Source organism: Ambystoma mexicanum, chromosome 13, assembly GCF_040938575.1.
Source record: "Ambystoma mexicanum isolate Mex_15411 chromosome 13, UKY_AmexF1_1, whole genome shotgun sequence".
Classification (NCBI taxonomy): Eukaryota; Metazoa; Chordata; class Amphibia; order Caudata; family Ambystomatidae; genus Ambystoma; species Ambystoma mexicanum.
In genome coordinates, this window is record NC_090938.1 from 180,093,751 (window position 1) to 180,107,762 (window position 14,012).

Sequence of the window (14,012 nt, forward strand, 5' to 3'; positions counted from 1 at the left end):
GCTGGGACTGGGCATCTTTATGAGCCTGGTGCCACTGGCGCCAGGACAGGGTCCAAAAGGTCCCAATTGGGACTGGCTGGCACTCGGAACCGGGGTTATGGGTCTGCTTCCAAGGGAGTCGGGCAAGTCCTGATCTTTTGGAAGCAGAGATCATGACAGTGGCACTGGGCCGTCGACCAGGGGATTTTTCTGGTACCTTTTCATCTGGCACGGATAAAGAACACCATCGCCGACTCGCTCAGCAGGGAGAAGCGCTCGTGCCAAGAGTGGGAGCTACGCCAGGATCAAATTGATCCACTCTTCAGGCTGTGGGGCAGACCCCAGGTCGATCTTTTCACGACGGTGACAAACTCCCAAGTGCCAGAAGTTCGCCAGCAGGTTCCCCCAACCGAGGAGCATGGGCGATGCTTTATCATTCCCCTGGGACAACCTGTTCCTCTATGCTTTCCCGCCGTTGCCACTGCTACTCCGGCTCGTCAACCAGCTCAAGAGGTCCCGGTGCAGGAAGATCCTCGTCGCACCGGCGTGGCCGAGTCAGATATGGTTCCTGGACCTTCTGGACTTATCGGCGTCCCCACCAGTCAAACTGCCCGTGGATGCGGATCTTCTCTCCAGAGAAGTAGGTGCCATTCTTCATCACGACCCGAAGTCACTGAACTTGCAGGCCTGGCTCCTGCAGCACTAGAGTTTGGGGGATACGATATACCGGCCGACTGCAGAGAGGTTCTTGCAAAGGCCACGGCGACCTCAACTCAGTGTTAGGGACACAAATGGAAGAGGTTCTCTGTCTGGTGCCGGGCACAGAAGATTAACCCTCTATGGATTACGTACCTACTGTCGTTGGCCAAGGCTGGACTAGCTCACGTCTCCATCAAGATACATCTGGCTGCCATCTCCAGATACACCAGGACAACAGGACGGGTGTCCTTGTGGTCTCATCGCCTGGTGAAGGAATTTATGAAGGGACTATTCCGCTCGTTCCTGCCGGTGAAGGCCCCAGCCCCGGCGTGGGAGCTCAACGTGGTGCTGACTAGGCTCATGGGGACCCCGTTCGAGCCTATGCATACGGCACCATTGAAGTTCCTATCGTGGAAAACAACTTTTCTTGTGGCCATCACCTCCGCACGGCGCATGGGAGAGATTCAGGCCCTATCTTGCAAGCCTCCATACTTGACTTTTCACAACACGAGGGTGGTGCTCAGGACGCATCCCTCCTTCATGCCCAAGGTGCCGTCGGACTTCCACCTCAACAAGCCCTTGGTGTTACCAGTTTTCTTCCCGTCGCCTTTGTCGCCGGCCGAGAGGACTTTGCACTCGCTGGATGTAGCTAGAGCGCTGAAGTTCTACGTGGACCGCACCAAGAGTTTTCGGAAGACGTCACAGCTTTTTGTGAACTTTAGACCTGTGAATCAAGGGAAGGCTCTCTCGAAGGCTTCCATTTCCAGATGGCTCTCTGGCTGTATCATGCACTGTCACCGGTTGGCAAACCGACCGCTGCCTGGCTGTCCGAGAGCCCATTCGACCAGAGCAATCACTGCTACCACAGCGTTCTTGTCTGGTGTGCCCCTGCCGGACATCTGCAGGGCTGCTACGTGGAGGTTGACGCACACCTTCACGAAATTCTACTGTGTCGATCAGTATTCCAGGGAGGAGTCCAGGGTAGGCCAAGCAGTGCTGCGCAACCTGTTCGCCTGAAGGGCCTGGTGAGGAGGTAAGAGTTGCTTAATGTTGAGTTTATGTATTGCTTAATGTTGAGCCTTTTGCCACCTCCCGTGGTTGTGCATGTGTGTACTGCTATGTAATCTTATATTCATGAGCATGTGAATCCATGCCAGACCCCATGCTGGAGAAGGAACAAGTTACTTATCTGTAACTGTTGTTCTCCGGCATGGGTCTGGCATGGATTCACATGCGAACCCTCCCGCCTACCCCTCTGCGGCTCTTCACTTGGTCATACTGCCACTTTACATGCTACCAAATCTGAGGATGGCTGCCGGAGGCAGGGCTTAGGGAGAGGGCCGTCATTGGCTGTGGGCTGTATGACCCAGAGATCAGTGATTGGTTACTACTAGGAAAGACCGATCAGAAACGAAACTGATACTGATTTTTTTCTGTACCGAGGATTTCCAGCCTGACAACGGGGAATATTCATGAACATGTTAATGTTAAAGGACATTTGTACCGCGCACTATCACCACCGGAGTGGTCCCCTGGCGCTCTGGCGGTTCTGAAAGAGGAGGGGAGGTTGAGTTAGTGGAAGGAAGCAGGAAAAGTGCAAGGGAGCAGTGATGTGCTGTTGGCGGCCTCAGCCCGGTGGGTCCGTTGGCTGGGCCTGAGGTGTTTGTGGCCGGTAGTCGTTGTGTACTGTTGTGCAAGACTATGTGTGTTTTTGTTTTGTTGTTGCAATGTAGTGAAGTTTGTGCGGTTTGTTGTGCTGTAGGTTTTGGTTGTGTTTGGTTTGGAGTTTGAGAGGTGTATGCAGAAAGGGAAATTTGTTAGTTGGGTTGGGTAATTTGCATCTCTATCCTGAGTTGAGACGCCCGGCTTGCGCAGTCTCCCTTGATGCGGCTCTGTCTGTTCTGGCTCCGACCGGCATACAAGTTTCCCTACTTCTCTGGTTCCCACCTCTAGCAAGGTCTCTTATAGCTCCCCTTATACTCTCTTCCTTCTCCTGCGGCCTGCCAATTTCAACCTCTCAGGTAGTATGGTGATTGCCAATATCTCGACAAGTCCACACCACTGTGGTCCCCGGCGGTAAATAGGGCAGGTAAAGTGTTGGTGGGATTCTCTGGGGTAGTTGACTCAGTCTCCGTGCGTGCCGCCTGTGTTTAGTCTATCCGGAGTCACCCGTCCAGGTGCCTTGTGAGTTATCCTCTCGGGTCGGGGATGTCCGTCTCCTTTCCGGTTTAGTTATCTTTTTTTCCTGTTTTGCTTTCCATATTTAGTCTGTGGTGTTGAAGAGCCAGGTTTATAGTGATTTCCTGAATTTTAGGTGATCTTTAGTGTTTCTTATTTCTTTTGGGATGTTGTTCCAGGTTTTTGCGGCTAAGTGGTAGAAGGAGGTGCCTCCAAGTTTTTTCTTAAGGTATGGTTTGAGTTCCAGGCGGATTTCGTTGTTTGATCGGAGGGGTCTCGTTGGTTTGTAGACTGTTATTTTCTTTTGTAGGAATTCTGCTCCTTGTCCGCGGATTGCCCTGTGCGTTATGCACATTGTTTTGAAGGTGATGCGATGTTTTACTGGGAGCCAGTGTAGTGTTTTTAGGGCTTGAGTGATGTGGTCTCTTCTGGATAGTTTCTTCAGGAGGTATTCTGGTATTCCGAGGTAGAGGCTGTTTGCATAGTCGATTTTTGACATGATTAGGGCGATGATGGTGAGTGTTTTGTGCGTGAATGAGAGAAAAGGTAGAATTCTTCTTGCCGTGTGGAGGAGGAAGAAACATTTCTTCACTGTTGCATTTATTTGTGGTTCCAGGGTTAGGGTGCTGTCCATTAAGACTCCCAGATGTTTTACTACCTTCGATGGTGCTGGTGCGTTTCCCATTTCCGTAGGCCATGGAATGGCGGTTTTGTTCTCTTGGTCTTTGGAAACGATCTTGATTTCTGTCTTTCCTGGGTTGATTTTCAGGTTGTTTGCATCCATCCAGTTGAAGACTTCTTTTAGACAGTCGGTTAGGGTTGAATTGTCGGTATCGCTGTCTTTGATTTTGTAGATGATCTGAGTGTCATCTGCGTAGTTGTAACATGTAATGTTGTATTTTTTAAAGATGTTGATGACCGGACTCTGATAGATGTTGAAATATAGTGGAGATAGTGAGGATCCTTGTAATGAGCATTTGAATCCATGCCAGACCCATGCTGGAGAACGACAGTTACAGGTAAGTAACTTGTTCCTTCACTTTCTTCCCGCAAAAGAATATCCTCCCACCCCATTGTTGTTTGTAACCGGATTTCCTGATAATTTTGGGACAGAGGAGTTTAGCTGGTTTGCCTGTACGACCCCCAGACCTCCCGCTGACACAGCACTTTCCTCCGACATGTCTTTGTGCTGCACTTACCGGTAATAAAGACCAGAGCTGCAGAGCTTTCTCCTTCGACGACTGACACCGGACACTGTACTGCACTCCGCTACGCTTCGCTTGACAGTCAGTTTATGACTGCTAGCGGGCTGCAGCAGGAGGCGGAGTGTTCCGGCTCAGGTGGTGGAGAGTGAGGAAATACTCAAGTCTTTCTGTGCTGCGCTTTTGCTGTATTGTTGCTGGGCAATGTAGTTTCAAAGGCGCTGTTACTCAGAAAGGTTTGATCCTGCTGGCTTCTCCAAACAAATCCTCAATGTTAAAACGAATTAAATGTCAATTTCGTGCGGCACACCGGACACTCTACTGCACTCTGCTATGCTTTGCTTGACAGTCGGCTTATGACTGCTAGCGGGCTGCAGCAGGAGGCAGATCGGTCCGGCTCAGGTGGTGGAGAGTGAGGAAAGACTCCAGTCTTTCCGTGCTGTGCTTTTGCTGTATTGTTGCTAGGCAATGTAGTTTAAAAGGCGCTGTTGCTCAGAAAAGTTCGATCCTGCTGGCTTCTCCAAACAAATCCACAATTTTAAAATGAATTAAATGGCAATTTCGTGCGGCACACCGGACACTCTACTGCGCTTGGTTGCTATGCATACCAATTAGAGGGAGGGGCCATGCTCCAGAGTTTGATACTCAAGTCTGATAGTAGCTACTTGAAATTGGTCAAATTAGGGGGCGCATGTGTGCAGGCGACCCGGGAGAACCCCATCCTAGAACAAATGTGGATATCACATTTTGAGCAGCTATATGCTGCATCAATTCAAGTTGATCATTTTCAGGGGGCTAAGGCAAATTGGGATCTGAATTTTGATCATGACGATTTTGAATCGTTAATTAATAAATGTAGTCGATCAAGAGTCCCAGGTCCAAATGTGCTGTGCAACTTGGTGCTTAAAGCGGACCCCAATTTTTGAAATTGGTACTATGTGATCTGTTTAATGGAATTATTTAAGCAATAATCCCTGAGCTGGGGGGGGGGCATTACCGTCTCTGGTAAAGCCCTGGGGCACATAGATACAATGCCCATAGATAAAATTGTGATACCCATAGATACAATTCCCACTGGCCTTAACGTAGTCCCCGGGGAATTACTTTAGGTGGTAATGCCCCCCGGCGAGGGTCTTATCACTACTAGTACCCCGGCCCGTTAGACCGGGCTATTAAAATCAACTTTTTCTAGTTGCGAGACGCTCCAGCGCTTCGCAACTGAAAAAAGAAAAGAAAAAATGCCCGCAAAGGAAGGGAAAACGAAGTTTGCTCTCCCTTTCCATGGCGGCCATTGAAACTATTTTAAAAAAAATACAAAAATAAACAAACAAAATGGTTGGCATGGAAAGGAGAGAACGGACTACACATAGTTAGTTCCTTCTTCCTTTCCATGGCAGATTGTCGCAGATCGGGAGCAGACGTGCCGGGGACAGAAGTTTTCCCAGCCTGTCTCCTTCCAAAAAGGATATTAAAAAGCAGGTAAGTGGGGGGTTGGGGTGAGGAAGGGAAGGGGAATCTGTGGAATGGGAGGGGTGGAGCACTTATCTTGTTCCCCGGCAGGGGAAGATGGCAACCTCCAGCCCTGAGGAGGCTCGCAGCGGCAGGATTACCATGTGGTAATGCCCCTGTTCCAAGACTTCTCATTGGCTGAGAGACTGAGCCGGGTACTAATGATGAATAAAAAATACCTTACACATGGCCTAACGCCAACATTTACCTTATTTATAAAAAGGGCAATAAATGTGACCCTAATAATTACCGGACCGTAGCCTTGCTCGATGTGGACACGAAAATGCTTGCATCCTTGGTTTTAAGAATGAATGTAGGTACGGTAACTGCAGGGATGGTGCGGATCCTATTCAACAACCAGTATGGCAAAAGAGTGTTTCAAGGTTCTATGCCGCAAGCATAGACATATCTTTAGCATTCGATAATGTAAACCGAAATAAGCTATGGTCTAAGTTACAAAAATGGAGGGTGTACGATCATCTGTGGAGCATTTTGATAAATCTTCATAGTAGCACCTCTTTAAAGGTCAGATTGAGCGTAGCAGGGAGCACAGCACCAGCCATATATACATCCAATGGCCTAAGCCAAGGCTGTGTTCTTGCCCCCTTTTTGTTTAATGTATACCTGGCAGACTTGGGAGAAGCCTTGTCGGAGTCTGTCTTTGTTTCCCCAGTAATTGATGCACAAAAAAATATTTTGGATCGCCCTTGCTGATGACATTTTAATTTTTGACTCTTCTAAAGAAGTGCCTTTTAAAAGATTTTGAGCGCTACACAGAGCTGAACGATGTAGTCATTAATACCAGCAAATCGAAAATGCTGGTGTCCAAAGCTGGAAGGAATATGCAGAACAGAGTATGGAAACTGAATGGAAAACGCTTAGAAGAAGCATGGGAATTAAAATATCTAGACTTACAAATCCATACTTGCATGGCCAAGAGCATGATGATTAATTATCTAGTGGATAAAATAAAACACTCCCGCAACTAAAACACTTTCTTAATCGATTTGGTAAATTTACTTTAAAACCACTAGTAACATTTTATGAGACTAAAATTATCCCCACTTTGTGTTTCGAATTGGAAATTTACCATCAGCTGAGTGATTTTGATTTTGATGGTATTGAAGCGATCCTTTGGAGGGGACCTTGGGACTTCCAAAGGTGGTACCGATGTCCGAGTTAGGATTGGTTTCACTTAATGTAAAGATTTTGTGGAAACGGTTAAAACAGTATGATAAATGTATTAATCCCCCTCTTTTTCTATAAAAAAATTTAAATCTGTGATGCAAAGATGCAAAACCATTGAATAAGATCTGTGAAAACCAATGGAATATGGTGGGTATGATTGGGGATGAGCTACACACAGACCCCATTAGATGTAAGAAATGCATTTGGATGCAAGACTAGTTTGATACATTTAGTTAAATACCCATTGTGGAGGTTTGCAAGAACCCTAGTAAGGATATGGTTTACTACTCTTCCAGCAGCGGCTAACCGTTTTATGTAGAAAGATCCTGAGATTGAGTCGTGAATGCTAATTTTGCACAGCTAATTGAGTCACTGTATCACTTATTAGTGGAGTGCAGTGCCACATTAGAACTAAGTGCTACATTTTTTTAATTTGTTGAGGAATTGAGAATTGCGCTGTGGACATTTTTATGGGAAAGGTTTTTTTTGTTATAGATTATTTTTCTACCTCAATATTATTTGCATTATATAATTATCTTGTTGCAGTGAAATTATAATTTTGTAAAGTTTTTTGTGAAATTATGGAATTTTAGATTTGTCTAAGTGATTAAGATGTATGTACTTATGAAGTGTATTTATTTATACGTTGGTGTGTTAAGGTTTGGCTGTTTCAAACCAAATGACATTCATAAAATATAGAAAATACCATTGGGCTATAAAATTCGACTATTTTGGGCTACTTTCGCAGTCTTTCTCCGACATAAAATGCTGCCCTTCTCCTGCCAGTCTCTGGACTACTGCTTAACGATGTGGACGAGATTCACAACATAGTGGAAGCATTGCCACATGCACAAACCCTCGTCTTGACTAGACCGGCAAGATTTCAACCACAAACCTCGTAAATGCTAGGGTTCGCAGAGTTGAAAACTGTGGTGCATGTCACCTAAAGGCAAACGAAAACACAACAGCTAAAACAAGCTGCTTTTATAGCCGTACTATTTTTCAGAATCTTAAATATCAATTTTAATTTCACTATAATTTGGGCGAAAACATCATTCAACTAGGCTATTGTAAATCTCTATGCAGTGGGTGCTAACCCTTCCATTACTTATCAGCACGGCTTACTCATTACAGTCTAACATGGCAGTCCTCACCCTTCCACCTCCCATTTCCAAAGACGGCTGTGATCTGCAGCAGCGTTGCTGCACCGCGCCGATTACTACTCGACTGTCTGTTACTAACCTTGTATTCATGCTCCCCATGATCGCCCTGGCGAGTCAGGGGGTGCCTGGCAGCTTCAACGCTACTCTACTTCCAGCACAGACGTCTCCATGTTTCCTGCCACCAACCACCACTCAGCCACCCCATCCCCCACTCTCTGCCCCCACTCACCTTACCCTCTCTACCCCATTCACCCTACCACCTCTCTAGCTCTACTCATCCACTCTAACTCTCTCTACCCACTCAACCTACCCCACTCTCTCTACCCCCAAGAACCCTGCCCACATTCTCTGTGCTGTCACTCACTGGAACCCCATTCTCTCAGCACCCACCCTACCCCCTTCTCTCTACACACACCTACCTTACCCCCACGCTCTATATCCCCACTCTCTCTATCCCCTCCCATCCAAACTATCCCACTCTCTACCACCCACACTACACCCACTCTCTATACCCCACTAACTGTAACCCAAATCCACCCACCTTACCACCACTCTGTACTCCCACCAACCCCCACTCTCTCTCTACATATCCCATGACTTTACCACCAACCACCCTACACCCATCCACCCTACTCCACTCTCTCTACCCCCACCAAACCGTCCCCCATTACATGTGCTGGTTGGGTTATGTTTCAGCTATTTTAGGCTACATTTGACAAGTCCTCCCGAGGCTGTGTTGTTGCTCATGTTTCCTGCCCCCCACCAACTACCACCACTCAGCCACCTCACCCCCACTCTCCCACCCACCCTACCCCCACTCTCTCTACCCTCACCCACCCCCACTCTCTACCCCGTCCCACCCAGCCCCACTCTATCCACACATGCCCTACCCCCACTCTCTCTACCCTCACCCAACCTACCCGCACTTTCTTTGCCCCCACCCACCCTACACCCACACTCTGTACTCCCACTGTCCAACTGCAATCCAACCCACCCTCACCCTCTCTACACCACTCTCTCTACTCCTACCAACCCCCACTCTCTACCGAACCCCCACTCTCTCTACATACCCCCCGTTTCTACTGCCACCCACCCTACCCCACTCTCTCTACCCCACCCAACCCCAACTCTCTCTAAAGCTGCCCAATCTACGCCCACTGTCTCTACCCCCACCAACCGGTATGGAGTGATAAAACTGCGGCAAAAATGTTGCCTGTACAAAAAAGTGCAGCAAAAATGCTGTGGTTTGATCCGTTAAAGATGTACCCCATTACACCATTTAAGGGGAGTGGGATTGCAGGGGTGTCCCCCGCTCCCCTTAAATGGTATAATGGGTCTGGATTTGCGGGGTCTCCCCTGCATCCTAAACATGGATTGCAGAGGCAAAACTACGGCCATTTTTTGCCACAATATTTTGTGTTCACGGCCATTTTTGCCACAATATTAACACATGAAACCCACCAACGCTGCCCTACACCCACTCTCTGTACCCCCTTCAACCCCACCCCATTACATGTCCTGGTTGGATTATGTTTTGATTATTTTGGGCTGCATTTAACAAGTCCTCCCGAGGCTGCTTTGTTCATGTTTATTGCCCTCCACCAACTGCCACCACTTTTACTTTACTTTAATCTATTTGTATAGCACAACCATGGACCCATAGTCGTTAGGGAGCATAACGAGACAGACTACGAAAAACAGAAAGGTGGGGCTAGGTCGGGTCAGGTCAAAACACGGAACTTGGTCAGAAAAAGAGAGGGTCAGGCGACATGTCCGATGTAGTCTGTGCTTGTAATACGTGAAATATGTTTCGAACAGTACCACTCCAGAGAGTGGGATGGCATGTTTTCCTCCAAAATATGACAATTTCTTTGGTGAACTTATTTTCGGGCTTAAAGTCGTTAATTTCTTGTGTTACTCTCTTGAGCCATATTTATTGCCATATTTAGCTGGCAAGAATTCAGTGGAAATTGTTAATTGGCAAGATGCAAAACCCTGCACAAGGCGCTTTTTCCATCAGTTCAAAAGCCTTTTGTACCCTGCGCATTTGAGATTTGAAATAACATTTTACAGAATTATTTTTGTGTGCAAAACAATACACCAAGCTGTACCGCAATGGGGCCATGTCTAGGTAATGAGCCTTTTAATGTAATTGTGAACAACGTTTTAAAATGTTCTACCTGCACAAAGCTCAGATCTATTTATCTCTTTTCTTTGCAGCTCCCCCACCGTACTTACAGCAACAGCCGACTGCGCCAGGTTTTAAATAGTCCTGTTTCCTGGAACAAATAAAAATTAACTGGACAGCTTGTTCTGCACTACAGACTAATGCGCCACTCCACAATAAGGCATGCACAAGTAAATGGCTAGCTACCTCGTCTCCGCACGCTCCACGGACAGAACATTTCAAGAATGTGGGAAACCCCCATTTCAGTGGACAGCAGCACTGAAAATAGATTGAGGGCGACTCTCAAAGGTGGAATCACCTGTACTTCTGTAGCGTTCCTTATATGCTTGTTTACTAAACTTCCTTGGAGCGATCTTCCTCGGCTTAGCCCTGCTCAGTCGTGCATAAGAAAATGTACATTTTAGACATTAAGTCAACCATTTTTGTATGTTAAAAAATTATCCCATGACATGTAAAGTATCTTCATGTATGGGTTGGTCGCATGTCCTCCATAGTTTTTTTAAGGCTTTCTCACGTCACACTTCTGCAGAAGAAGAACGCAAAGAAGTGCCAAAAGGCGTTATGTCGCTCACTGCCACATTGTGCACTTGGACTGCAAAACAAGTGCCTTATCTGAAAGATTGTTTTGCATTGCATGAAGCCTGACTGCATTAATAAGTGCATGGGACCTAGACTGCATCATATCTGTCAAACAGAGGTATTAAACACGCTGTTCTTATTTCTACTGTAAGGAAATATTTATTTAATTTTACTGAGCTTAATATTAATTTTTGAATAATATTTATGTAATACATATTTTATTTTGTACGTTTTTCAGTCAATAAAATGTTGTGTCCGCCGTTATCAGTTTTTAGTAGAATGCATTATTGTAAGTGGACGAGTCGCCTAACAAATTAACAGAAGCCTACTGGAAGTGTAGGTATTTAGGGTTGTATCCAACACGCAGCTCCATATTGTTAATAACCTGCCCACCATTAAGTAGATATTTGTATGTGCCTAGTATTATTGCCTTCATTGTTGTTTGAGGAGAGTCATGAGAGGTGGTGTCCCACGCAAACCGTGACGTCTCTTACTCCCAAAAGCGAAGGAAGACAATATCAATCGGATCACTTGCATATGGCTACTGTCATGCAGACTTATTGCATGGCATTAACTCTAACTTGAAATGAAAGAACAAACTTTCCAACTTCCAGAAATGTGTCATTTGAGTTGAGAGTTGCATTAAAACCTAGGGTCGTGTCTCACTATAATTCCTGCGATTTTTAAGCCTGGTCTCTCAGAGGCAAAAGATCACTTTTGGATTTTGTGACCAGACTTATTAAAGTCTCCATACTAAGGGTGAAAAGTGATTTAGCCATCACAACTGTAACGTTTTCTATCCATTGCTGCCATACATTCCAGAGGTGGGAGATGAACAGGTACGTAGGAAAACTATGCAGAGATCTCTGTCTCTAGTATGACAGTAGCTTTCAGTATTAGGTGGTGTTATGAAAGAGATTGCAACTTTATGCATTAGCTTTTATTTTACTGTTGTGCTTCTTGTGGCTAAATAATCCAGCCCCTGAATGTTTCCTTATATTATCTTCAACTCGTGCTTCTTTAGGGCTTGCTGAAAATGATGTGATCCAACACGTGGCAGCACTTCTAGATCATGATTCAACTCCCTACTTCATGAACTGCACCAATGAGTAGATCCTACCAAACTCTGGGAATTGCAACAGAAAAGTCTGCTAATGTTACTTGATGTAGCATTTTATATGCGTTGAATGTGCTGTTTGCAAGGTATCATGGCACTGTTTGCTGCCTAGATTACTCGTGGGTCCGAGGTTCGCCCGTGTTGACGCCCATTATCCAACTCTAAAAACAAGATGCAATACTCCACACGAACCATCAGATGGTGGCTATACAAAGATGTGATTCTAAGCAGGTACAAGCCACAGAAAGAAGATTAATGGTAATACCCAGAATATTTGCCCTACACAGCCATGGTTCTTGCCTCTGTTATATGATGTTTGTTATTGATGATGAATGGTATAAATGTGAAGTAAATTTCTACAGTAGTTTGATGATTACATTCCAACAAGAATTTTGGATACAGGGTATTGGGGTTCTGCAAGAGATGGGTCTTGACTTATTCTCTGATGGCCAAAGGATTTGGACGTATGTATATAGAGCATGCTATTTCGAGTATTTAATATATATGCACCTCTGGAAACACAATTCATTCTAGGGACAAGTATAAGTATCAGATTTGAATAGGGTGGAGGCCAGCTTGAATGACCGCTTTTTTTTACAGAAACATCTAAATGCCTTGCTGTTGGAACACTCTTGTATCAGTTACAGTGGCACAATCGTTAACAGAACCTGCAAGGAGAAGGGCAATCTAGTTTCCTTACTACAGAATGGGTATGTGTAATTTAACAATAAAGAGGGGTTTAACCAATAAGGTTTATAAACCTAAGGCTCGGCTAAACAAAGAAATGGTAACCAAGCCAGGAATCCTTATCCTTGAATTCCAACAAACTAAAATCTCTGGTTTTGGAGAAAGGTTTCTGGAAAATATCTCAGTCTGAAGTTCCTTCCTGGATGGAATGCTCAGTTTCACAGTTACTCAGTCTCAGGTTTCTTTCTTGGTTCCTTCTTTTGTTTCTCATCATAGTCTCCTTGAATTCTAGGACACACATCTGCCCGGCTCGCATGCTGCTGCAACCCAAGCTTTGGCAGCGGCTGAAGGGAGATTGTGAGCCACCTAGTTAAAGTCTCAGAGCTTCACGAAGGAGTAGGTTGCTTTGGAAATTTGGGTGGATTATCTCCTCCATCCTACTTCTACCCTGGGGATCTTGCACTGGTTCCCAAAATGCACTCCTCTTCCAGGGAGGTATCATGCCTAAGAGAACACATCCCTACTTCTACTCTCTTCACTGTCCTAGCTGTCTGGCACTCCCCTGGTGCTCCAGAACATGCCTCTACCTTCTCCCAACTTTATCTCTTTCGGGTTAAGCAGAAGAAGTGCCTGCTCTAACTCTCAACTCTTTGTCTGAAACCTTTTTCATCCCTTGCTCTTGGTCCTCTTCTCCATAGAGCACTTTACCCCCCTTTTCATATGAACGTCCTCTCCTCCTAGGCACTCGTCTCCACTCTATTTCTCCCTCCACTATCTTGCTTGATTCTTCCTCTTCATTTGTCACCCCTCTCTCTGTAGCTCCACATTCTCTTGGCTTTTTCCTTCCTTTCTAGTAGTCTCCACTCTTCAGCCTTTCTTTTTCCAGCTCCACCCATGCCTCTTTTCTGGCCTCTAACTCGCTCCACTCTCTAAATGCCCACAGCTCCGCCAGGGCACAGCATTGCACCACAGAGCCAAACAACCAGACCCCATAGCTTCTCCACCCTTCGGCCAAAGAGCCAGACAGGAGACTTTGACACACTGCCCAGCTTTCTTTTCCTGTAGACCTACGTCTTTTCCTCTTTCTTCCATACTTGTGGAATGTTGATCTACTGTCGAAAAAATACCTGCAGGAGCTGCTGACCCCTTAGATCCTTTATAGCATCCAACACACAGCCATACTAAATACAGGCTGTGCATTATTTTCCCCCAAGAGAAAGGGGAATGAGACAAAATAATAAAACTAGAGTCTCGAGTCTGCTTCCTTAGAGTAGAGACCTGAAACGAGATAGAAGAGCATTTGAAGTAATGACATCTACTATCTTCTCACCTTCACCTCCCACCTATCAGGAATTCTCTATATACCTGGAACACCTCAGCCAGAGCCTAGAGCTGATTTTTTCAACCAGTATGAACGCGGATGAATATATATACCTAGATGCAGGTGTGTATTGAATGTTCCACCAAAGATGCATTGAAAACAGTTCATCCACATTTAGCAAGCTTGCAAATCCACTTGTACT

The 14,012-nt window shown here is 45.8% G+C and overlaps 1 protein-coding gene across 2 annotated transcripts in view; it reads left to right on the forward strand.

Annotated features, from left to right (window-relative positions):
* Positions 1 to 10,949, forward strand: part of SHISA4 (shisa family member 4) — a 538,517-nt gene extending 527,568 nt beyond the window's left edge. For both annotated transcript variants that reach the window (XR_011282926.1, XM_069633575.1), the window contains one exon: positions 10,139 to 10,949. Coding sequence is in view for 1 of the 2 variants with exons in the window: in XM_069633575.1 (XP_069489676.1) it covers positions 10,139 to 10,188 (50 nt within the window). In the remaining variant the exon portion in view is untranslated. The remainder of the gene's footprint in view (positions 1 to 10,138) is intronic.
* The last annotated feature ends 3,063 nt before the right edge of the window (positions 10,950 to 14,012 follow it).